This window comes from Diabrotica undecimpunctata, chromosome 8 (genome assembly GCF_040954645.1).
Source record: "Diabrotica undecimpunctata isolate CICGRU chromosome 8, icDiaUnde3, whole genome shotgun sequence".
In the NCBI taxonomy this organism is placed as follows: Eukaryota; Metazoa; Arthropoda; class Insecta; order Coleoptera; family Chrysomelidae; genus Diabrotica; species Diabrotica undecimpunctata.
This window is the reverse complement of record NC_092810.1, coordinates 95,351,968-95,364,059: the sequence shown is the minus strand read 5'-3', so window position 1 is coordinate 95,364,059 and position 12,092 is coordinate 95,351,968. Positions and strand designations below refer to the sequence as shown.

Below are 12,092 nucleotides of genomic sequence, written 5' to 3'. Positions count from 1 at the left end.
CAAGGTGTTTTAATAGTTTATTAAAGTAGTTCTATAACAATATGAAATTTCATTTAATGCGTTTAATACGTTTATTCTTTAATAATTATTTTGTAAATAACTATATATTAGATTATAATTTAAAACTATAGTAAATTAAAATCAAAAATTAACCTTTTTCGGGAATTTTTAATATTATTGTTTATTTATTTATTTAGGTAATAATGAATTTGTGCGGTACTTTATGGACGGACTGTATATATATATATATATATATATATATATATATATATATATATATATATATATATATATATATAAATATATATATATATATATATATATATATATATAAATATATATATATATGTTATATGAGAAAATATTAACCTTGAACTAGCTTAAGTTCGCCGACTTCAGATTTCATCATCCCATTCCCATAGAAACCGCTGAGCACGCATTAGAACTTTGTACGAACCGTTGGCCAATATTCATGGGAACAGCAATTCAGCACTTCATACCAAACATATAAATTACCATTCTCAGATGCCGGAACCACTCTTAGCTGCAACTTCGACCAGTCCAGTTAATGTAGTCATTTTAAATTGATTTAATTTTGTACTATTATTTAATATTTAATTTGTAACAAATAAAGTTCTTTTTTTAAAAAGTCAAATAAGTGATTAGTGATCTAACAATTGGCGCAAAGTCAGTAGGATCCGGTTAACGTTGCTAGAACACGTGTATACTCACTGGCAGCGGCGGATTCTCATCCCTTAACGGAACAAAGAATCTACGGAAGTCCTCACTCCTGTGACCTACGGAAGGAACACCTAGTGAAGCCCCTGGTAGCCGAGCAGAGAGAACAAGACAACCCTTAAAGAAGAAAGCATCTCCGAACAACCTCACTCCTGTGATCTACGGAAGGAACACCTAGTGAAGCCCCTGGTAGCTGAGCAGAGAGAACAAGGCGTCCCGATGTTCTTCTTTATGTAAGTGGATTTTGAATCATCTCGTTAATAATTTGTTATAATAATTTACGAAATTGACTATACTGCAAGTCAATTAATCAAGATACATAAAAAAATACAAGTTGATTATCTAATATTTGAAATTATTGATATTGACATATTTCTTTCATACTATTTTATACTGATATTTTATTGACATATTTTTTACTTGCTATATTTTTGGTATATTTTCTCTTGCAATATTTTTATTTGGTATATTTGATACATTTTTATTGATATATTATTTGATATTTTTATATTGATACATTTTGCCCTTTATATACCACCACATTTTTTTTTCTCCCTAATATACTGATATATTTTATATTTCTCCATACTTCTATTTTTCATTTTCGTTTAAAAATATCTCGAAAAATGCCTGAGACACGTTCCCAGACTCAACAAGAAATCGAACCATACAAGCTTTCGGAAATATTTTCTATTATCCCAGAATTTGAAGGCGATCCGATTTCTCTTTCTACATTTTTAGATGCGTGCGACTGTGCTTTTAAAATGGCCACAGGCGATCAGCGCGTTCTATTAACGATTCACGTAAAAAATAAACTCAAAGGTAAAGCTGCACAGCTTATTAATTCTAGAAAACCAATTTCTTATACAGAAATAAAACAATTACTAAATCTACATTTCGGAGACAGTAGAGACCTGACCTCTTTAATACAAGACTTACAAAGACTAAAACAACTATCTAACGAATCTCCTCTAACTTTCTTTAACCGTTTACAAGTTCTGAATGCAAAAATGCACGCCTCGGTCCAAGTAGCAAATTTATCCCCAGATCAAAAAACTGCCCAATGTGACTTAATCGATACCATGGCCCTAAACACACTTTTAACCGGTTTAGAACCTCGTCTAGGACAAATTATTAGGGCTAGTAATCCAAAAGATCTCATTGAAGCAAGCAATCGTATTAGACGCGAACTTCAATTGTCATATTTTGAAGAACAAAAATCTAATTCTAGATCAACTATTCCTAAATCCTCTCAACCAATGAGAAGACCCTCATCTCAGTTTACAAAATGTACAAATTGTGGCCGCATTGGTCATCTAAATAGTGAATGCCGCTCTTCACGTTTCGTACAGCCAAACCAAACTTTTTCTAGGCCACACGGTTACCAAAACCAATATATTAATGGACCTAACAACTATCAAAACAATCAGAACCCTAATAGGAATCAATATTCGTCCAACAATCCAAATTTCAACCAACAGAGACCTTCCTTTTCATCTCAAAATCAAAATCAAAATCGTCCATCTGTTATTCAAAGAAACCCAAACTTCCAAAGAGCACATGTTTTAAACGAATACCCTGATGAAATGACGACTGACTTTTATACAGACGATTACTATACAGATAATTATTATAATACCGATAACTATGAAAACTATGAAACGGATTATTATACAGAAAATAATCCGCAAACTGATAACTTTTACGAAACCAATAACACACAAAATTATCAGGATTTTCTTTCACTTCAGAATCAAAATCATCCTCCCAATCATACGAACTCCTCAACGGATATTACGAATATCCAAGAACAAATCCAAGCACTCAACTTGGACAACTTTCATCCGAATCTCAATTTTCCCGAACAGACATTCATGTAACCCCATTTCATACAATGAGTTCCAAAAATTTATATTACATTAATGATGCTACCAACACTTTTAAACTTTTAATCGACACAGGTGCTGGAATCACTGTTTTCAAAGAAAACACAGCACGCAATTATCATAATAGATTTCCTGAAAACGTTACTATTCAAGGTATAACCGATCAAAAATTGTTAATAACAGAATCTGTCCTGATTCCCTTCACTGACAATAATCCTCACAAAGTCTTTATTTTCAATTTAGACATTGATTTCGATGGCATAATAGGCCTAGACTTTCTAGATCATTATGAATGCGTAATAGATCTCAAATCCCGACAGTTGCATACAAATTTTAAAACTGTCACCCTTCACAAAGTAGGGCACGAGACAAACACACCTCCTAAAGACAAAACACCGACACACCCTACAGAAACAACACAAAACGAACCTAAAATAAAAATTAAATCAGATTCTAAACAGGAATCAAATTTAAAATATCAAAACCCTATAAATGAAAAATATGCTATCGTAAACAATCGAGATCAAGACAAAAATCTTGAAAGACCAGAGAGAAAACGAATAAAAGGAAAAAACAGAATTACCATTGACAGCCGGACCGAACAAATATGCAGACTAAAATGCAACTTATCAAATACAGATGCCATATTATCAGCTCAAGAAATAGAAAAAGTTAGATTACCTCATGCATTAGTCCATGTAGATGAAAATGGAGAATTCTTAACTTCCGTACTAAATGCTAATGCTATGCCGAAGACAATCGAATTTTCAGACATTTCAATGGAACCTTTCAAAAATTCGGAGACAATCCTATCCTACAACGGAAATGATTTTGAAGAACCCGTAGTAGATAGAACACGAATAATTAAAGAACAACTTAGAATTGATCATTTAAATTGCGAAGAACAAGAACTAATTCTAGATATATGTACTGAATACGCAGATATATTTTATGTCGAAGGCGACAAACTGACCTTCACAAACGAAATCAAGCACAAAATCGAAACAAACAACGCTAAACCTGTCTTCACTAAATCCTATAGATATCCTCAAATACATAAGGAAGAGGTAAAGACGCAAATTAATAAAATGTTAGAAGAAGGAATAATCCAGAAAAGTGTCTCGCCCTGGTCGAGTCCAGTCTGGGTCGTACCGAAGAAATTAGATGCGTCAGGAAAACAAAAATGGCGAGTTGTTATTGATTATCGAAAACTCAACGAACTCACAGTACAAGACCGTTATCCTCTACCACAAATATCAGAACTATTGGACCAACTAGGAAGATGCCAATACTTCACAACACTAGATTTAGCGTCTGGATTTCACCAGATTGAAATCGAGCCACAAGACATCCAGAAAACGGCCTTTTCCGTCGAAAATGGACATTACGAATTTGTTCGCATGCCATTCGGACTAATGAATGCTCCATCTACTTTCCAGAGAGTAATGGACAACATCCTCTTAGGAATACAAAACGAAAGATGCTTAGTGTATATGGATGACATAATTATCTACTCCCCCACTATTCATGATCACATGTCACGACTAACAGAAGTTTTTAAAAGGTTACGAAAAGCAAATTTAAAAATACAGCCAGACAAGTGCGAATTTTTAAGAAAAGAAGTAGCATATTTGGGCCACCTTGTAACAGAAAATGGTGTAAAAACAAATCCAGCTAAAATATCTTGCATCAAAAACTTCCCGGAACCAAAGAACATCAAAGAAATAAAGTCATTCTTAGGCTTAGCCGGTTACTATAGAAGATTTATTCCAAATTTTGCCAAAATTTCTAAACCACTTACGAAACTACTTCAGAAAGACGTACCTTTTATTTTTAATTCTGATTGCAAAGAAGCCTTTAACGAACTCAAAAATATTTTAACTTCGGATCCAATACTTATATATCCCAATTTTGAGGAACCATTTTTACTAACAACTGACGCTAGTGCATTCGCGATTGGAGCTGTTCTATCACAAGGCCCTATTGGAAAAGATTTACCCATAGCTTATGCCTCCAGAACATTATGCGGTGCCGAAACAAAATATTCGACGATAGAGAGAGAACTATTAGCTATCGTATGGGCAGTCAAACATTTTAGACCATATCTTTTTGGCCGAAAATTCACCCTGATTACCGATCATCGACCCCTTACATGGCTTTTCTCGATAAAAGATCCCGGAAGCCGATTAGCGCGTTGGCGCCTAAAACTCGAAGAATACAATTATAAAATAGAACATCGCGCAGGAAAAATAAACAGAAATGCAGATGCCCTCTCAAGGATAAAGATTAACCATTTCAAGGATTGTGCAAACTTTCAATCAAAAATCTCATTACATGCATCGAATGAAGATGATACGGAAACTCAAGAAAACGAAGACGACGATGAAGAAAATATAGAAAAAATGTCCGAAGAACTTGACAAGTTTATCGAACTGTATAGAACAAAGTCAATAATCGATTATTCTAAAATTGAAACATCGAATACGGACTTATTAGACAAATCCAACAAAAATATTGTTACATTTTTTTGGCAAAATAAACTTGAAGAACTTCACGAGAAAATAATGAATGACATATTCGAAGAAAACATGGAATATAGTAACCGAAGAATTAATATTGTACACAGCAAAACTGTAAAAGATCGAAAATATTTTATTATACCATTACCGTTTGATCCCGAACGAGTAATATCACACTTGTTTCTTGTACTTTTTGCAAATAAAGATCAATTCGATGAATCAAAAATATATTGCGTCGAAAATAATCTCGAACTACCTATCCTAGAGATATTTTCTTATATTTTTGCTGACAAAGAATTAAAATTAAGAATCTGTCAAAATATAATTAAAACAGCCAGCGAAGACAAAATCCCTCAAATTTTAGATCATTACCATTGCGGTAAAAACAACTTACATCGAGGAATAAACGAAACTGTCAGAAGAATAAAGCAGAAATACAATTGGAAGAATTTAACAAAAGATGTAGAGAAATTTGTAAAAGCATGTGAAATTTGCCAAAAAGTTAAGATTTGCAGGAAAAACTTAAGTGGACCACTAGTCATAACAGAAACTCCAAAAACACCATTCGAAAGAATAAATATGGATATATTCGAATACCCTACTAGGAACTACGCTTTAACTATTCGTGACGAATTGACAAAATTCACGCAAGCCTATCCTTTGGAAGACAAAAAGGCAGTAACAGTAGTCAAGACACTCCTACTCTTTTTTCAACACTATGGAACACCACTAAGAATTCATTGTGACTGCGGTCGAGAATTCGAGAATGCTATAATCAAAGATCTATGCGAATTATACGACATTAAACTAACATTTTCTAGCGTTAACCATCCACAATCTAATGGATCTATAGAAAGGTTTCATGCCACACTCTCAGAAATGATTAGAGCAAATCAAGCCGAGAACCCAAACGATCATCCCTTCACTATACTTCCTTATGCAATAATATGCTATAACAACACAAAGAATAAGACCCACGGTTTTACACCATATGAACTTATATTTGGGCACACTGCAGGCCGACCACCAGAAACTCTATACAATCAAAAAACACTAATGAGTAAATATATTCGAGACCTGAATAACCGCATGGAATATTTTTACAAAGTAGCCAGAGCAAAAACAGAAAGACAGAAAGAAAAGGCGAAAGTAAGATTTGACGAGAATATTTCAGAACGAAGACCTGATTTTAAAATTGGTGACAAAGTTTACGTAAAAGAATCACAAATTAAATCAAAATCGGATAATCTTTTTAATGGACCTTTCGAAATTTAAGAAGTTTTTACAAATTCCGCAATTATCCTTAACCCCAAAACTAACCAAACCTCTAAAGTAAATTTTGACAGACTCAAACCTTATTTTGAATAATTTTCCTTTACAGATTCTATGGACTCCTTCCTATCGTCCAATCCCAAATTCTCCTCACTCCAATTAATAACACAATTGGAATATTTTTTCATGAAAAAGGAACTATACGAATATCTAATGACAAATGGACTTTACTTGTTTACAAAGAATTATTACCTATCAAAACTACAATATCCAATAATGACAGAATTTTGGAAAACCTGTTAGAAAAATTGATTAACGTGGATACACCGAGAAAACTTGCCTTTCAAGCCGAAGTACAGACACATGTTAGTCTGCTAAAACAAATCTCAAACTCCGTTAATTTAAAATATAAAGAAATAACCTCTGACACAGTACCTTATAATAAACGCCTAAAACGCGGTTTAGTAAATGGTATTGGAACAATCTGGAAATCTATTACTGGAAATTTAGACGCCTCTGATGGCGAATACTTTAATAAATGTATAAATAAGATAAATTCCGATGAAACTCAAATTGAAAATCTCCTAAAAAATCAAATATCTGTTACCACTTCAGTTATAAGAACTTTCAACACTACAATTCAAAAATTGCAAATAGACGAAGAAACTTTTAACAAAGACTTAAAAACTATCGAGACTACACTTCTGGACATTAATAATGACATATCCTTTTACCAAGCACAATTACAAATACTAGATTTATGTGAGTCCTTAATGGAAAGCTACGTATTTTTAGAAAATTATTTAAATGATATACTAAATTCTATAACATTCTCTCGCCTGCAAATTCTACATAGTTCTATTATTTCGCCCATAGACTTAATGGACGCATTAAAAGAAATCTCACAGTCATTACAAAATAACGTATTGCCTCTACCCACTTATATGTCAAATATAGCTCAGTATATTGACATAATAAAACTGCAAGCTTATCAGCTTGATTCAAAAATTGTTTTCGTTCTCGAAATTCCGTTAGTTGATCCCGAAATATTCACCTTGTATCAATTATATTCAATACCAATATTAGATAATCAAACTGGTTTTCATCATATACTTTCAACTGTTCTTAAATACATAGCGCGAGATGATGATTCAATTTCATATGTCTTACCCATGGACACCGAAAAATGCAAACAAATCAGTCAAAACCAAAGAATGTGTACAGACATTCTTCCGTATCCCATAGACACAGATGCTATATGTGAAGCCCAGCTTTTGAAACCTCTCAGCAACTTACCAAAAACTTGCCAGATGTCCATGCTCTTGGCACAAGGTTACAATGTACAAGAAATTGACCGAAATTTATGGTTACTAACCATTTCCGATCCATTACCAGTAACAATCAAATGTGCAAGAAAAGACGTCACTACACAAATAATCAAAACAAATTCAATCTTAAGATTAATTCCCGAATGTATTGCATTCATCGGCAGTACCAGAATTCATGCTAGAGACCAAATTGAGAAATATACAAATATCACGTATAGAAGTCACCCAGTTAACGTACCCTACAGATGCTGTGACCATTTTGAGACAAAGAGTCACCTATCAAAATTGAAACCACTTAAACTCAGTAAGATCAACGTAGATGACTTAAATATTGCACAACACAAATTGGACCAATATTCAGAAGAACTGGACCATATTATGAGCCAATCATTCATTGAGGAACATCTACCCTTATTCACTATATCAACCTTATCCCTGATTATTATCCTAGTTATCTTATACCTTTTCTGCAAATACCGAACCAAAATATTCCCAAAAATTGCAATCTCCTTGTCCCAGGATCAGCGTCCAACTTCATTACCACGCAGAAATTCCATTAGACAGAAACTTCAGGGCTTAGCCTCCTTCAGAAGAAGACCCAATGTCCAACAAGAAAGCGAAGCAGAAACACCAATTACTCTGTAAAAGTCAAAGCAATGGCATTGACTTTTCACTAATAAGGGGAGCTGTTATATGAGAAAATATTAACCTTGAACTAGCTTAAGTTCGCCGACTTCAGATTTCATCATCCCATTCCCATAGAAACCGCTGAGCACGCATTAGAACTTTGTACGAACCGTTGGCCAATATTCATGGGAACAGCAATTCAGCACTTCATACCAAACATATAAATTACCATTCTCAGATGCCGGAACCACTCTTAGCTGCAACTTCGACCAGTCCAGTTAATGTAGTCATTTTAAATTGATTTAATTTTGTACTATTATTTAATATTTAATTTGTAACAAATAAAGTTCTTTTTTTAAAAAGTCAAATAAGTGATTAGTGATCTAACATATATATATATATATATATATATATATATATATATATATATATATATATATATATATATATATATATATATATATATATATATATATATATATATATAAGTAAAATGTAATGGCATGTCTCGCAAAACAGAAAACCAAAAAAGGTATATCGATGTAGTATTTTTTTATGTAGTGATTCCTTTGTTTTCATTTCTAAACTGTGAACATAGAACTAGAATAACGTTGTTTGTAATGTAATTTTTTTGTAATACCCCGTACTTCTTAGGGGAGCGAGTGTTTTATTTTGCTGTAAAATTTGTTAAATGAATTCTCGTAGGTGCATTAGTAAAACAGACTAAATTATCTTGAGTATGTAAATATTTTCATTCAAATCTATGGCAATAACTAAAGGCCATGAAAAATCTACCAAAAGAGAAATAGAATATAAAACATTTAACAATCGTTTTTGTGTTCATATTCTACAATAAATTTTAAACAATTCAAAATAATTTTTTAAACCAAATATCAAAATATACATTTAATTTTTATTTTATATAGAAATATGGAAGACAACTTAAAATAGCTCCTAAAATCGAAAAGCCAAGCGAATCAGCCATTATAACATCTTTATCCCAAGATCTAATAGTTAAGGGTCAATATAACAAGGTTCCATTAATGATCGGTTATAATACTATGGAGGGAATATTATATGAAATCTATCAACAAAGAGAAACGAAACAAGGACTAAAACCAGATTATTTCAATCTCGACAAGTACGTACACCCACATATGGCGATAGGAAATAATGACCCAAAGAGGGAGTTGATTAAAGAGAAGCTCAGGAAGTTTTACTTTACTGGAAACACAGTTGAAATGGCAAATTATCTGGTAAGTTGTAAATATAAACTGAACTATAAAAAAAACTAAATTAGTGAAAATTGGTGACGTTGGTAAAAGTAAATAAGTTTATATGTTACATATTTATAAACTTTCAGTTTTATTAACGATTATACTTTTCTTTTTGTAATACTGTTGATTATTGTTTAACATCATCATATTTAAAAATCAAAAGATAAAAAGGGAGGTATTTTGAAGCATGTAAACAATTTTAATTCCTAGCTGAGCGCTTTCGGCTTACAAAGCCATCTTCAGAGCTATGCTGCAAGAGAGCAATGATGTGAACTAACATTTAAATTAAAATTTAAATAACATTTAAATAATTTTTTTTTTGTTATGGTATAGTTTCAGTTTTATTTTTAAAGAAATGTTAAAAAGAAATTTAAATTAAAAATAACATATTTTTCGTTAATTACAGCCAGAGACTTTGCGACTTTTGTAAATTTGAATTTATGAATTCAGGTTTTGAAATGTAAAATCGCTTCGCATTTAAACTGTTTATCTGTGGTACTACATGAAAAAACGTCTGTGTCTTAAAGGAAACTTCTTTTTTTTTTGTTATCTAAATCCTCGGTGAAATTTTGAAAAAAAAACTTCAGTTTTAAGGATCATAGGATATTATATTTTATTTTGAATTTGTGTTCAATCAATATTAGAGTATTCGATCAGGGGTTGTTTGACCGGGCATGAATTACATATAAATCAATACTACAATATGTAATGCCACAACTTTAGAAACTATGCCGTCCATTGTTATCGGTAGAGGTGATAATACTGTAAGGTAAACTTGAGGGGGCCATTCAAGAGGGGGGCATTTTGGTCAAACATGACCATGGCATTTATAACTTAGGTAGGTAATATAAAAATAATGATCTGCGATCTAATATTAGTACCAGTAGGAGGGATAATCTTTGATTTTCGGAAAATTTTGACCCCATTTTCGGCAATTTGATACAGTACGGCATTTATACACACAGTTTAGGATCGATATTTAGATTACTTTTTGCAGAGCCGTGTATATCGGCTGGTACAGGTGTGAGAAATCTGGGGCGCAACCCTTGATTTTAATCCCAATTCGTGCAGGTTATTGAAAAATGCAGGGCATCAATTCCAAATGATTACTTGATGCATAAAAAAATGTTTGGTAACTATGCTCCTTAAAAATTAGGGTTTTTGCAAATGTTTAAAGACAGTTTACAGACATTTTAATATGAGTTTTCCCGCCTTGAAAGTGCGGATTTTTGCTTTTTTGAGATTTTAAATTATTTATAACTTAAAAACTATCAACTTTAAAGAAAAATGACACACGATTTTTTTGTTTAAAATTACCCCAGAAACATAAAAAAGGTTTTGCAAAGCAAAAACTGGTGATTTTTGAAATTTGTTTAAAAAAATTGTTAACAATTTCTGCTCAAAAATTTTGCAACTCAACCTTCTGATTTGTTTCAGCGAACATTTTTAAACAGAAATCCGTAAAAAAAACCGAATTAGAAACATTTTTCCTCATTCGTACTTTGACTGTTGACTAGTAAAGACGTGCGGTATACGAAGTGACGTCGGTGTTTATAGGTTATTTGGTTCTCATTATTAGTTATAAGAATATAAAGTTTGTGTTTAAAAGGAAAACTACTGTAAGTAAATTCTGATTTATTGAATATTTCTCCCCCGGACCGATGTCCGGGGAAAACAGTCCATCCACCAGCGGCAAGGGGCTGGCATGGGGCCGAATGGTAATTTTAATAAAGATAATCAAGTCAATGTTCTTGTTGAGGATATCATTGTACATGAAGATATTAATATGAGTTCATGTATAAACAACAAAAATAATAATCAATCAAATGAATTATCTGGTACTGATACACTAGATAAAAACTTGGAATCCAACAAAAACTCGTATTATGATAAACAACGTTTATTAAATCAATTAACAAATAGATTTAAACCTAACGATTTAGGACCGTTTCATGTTTTTGTTGAACATTTAGAATTAAACATTGGGAGATTACATCCAATGAAATTGGGTGAAAAGTTAATAAATTTAAAAGAGTAAGATCCATTCTTTGAAAAGAATAATTTACTTGCATATATGCCTGGCTATCTTATAGAAAAACGCGGGTTAGTTCGTTCAGTTGATACTTCCTACAGCGAGGAGGCCCTCCTACAAATGATTAATTTGAGTGTACCTATTAAAAAAGTAAAACGCATGACTAGAGTTAACCAAAAAGAACAAAATGGAACGTGTTCATCGTCAAATGATCACTGTTACGTTTGAAGGAAAACTCATTCCCCAATTTATTTATATTGATAAAGTTAGATGACCTGTAGAAATGTCATGTTTTCGTTGTCTCCGATGCGGCCATTCCTCACAGCTCACAGTGTAGGGGAAAGAAAAGGTGTAAAAATTGTGGGTTAGAAAATGAATCGGTGTGCAAAGCATGCAATATTTTTTGTGTTTAT

The 12,092-nt window shown here is 32.4% G+C and overlaps 1 protein-coding gene across 1 annotated transcript in view; it reads left to right on the top strand.

Moving 5' to 3' along the window:
* The window catches only part of LOC140449008 (uncharacterized), a 158,152-nt gene that overhangs the window by 128,332 nt on the left and 17,728 nt on the right, over positions 1–12,092 (top strand). Inside the window, exon 13 of the mRNA XM_072542148.1 lies at positions 9,297–9,626. Within this exon, the coding sequence (XP_072398249.1) occupies positions 9,297–9,626 (330 nt within the window). The remainder of the gene's footprint in view (positions 1–9,296; positions 9,627–12,092) is intronic.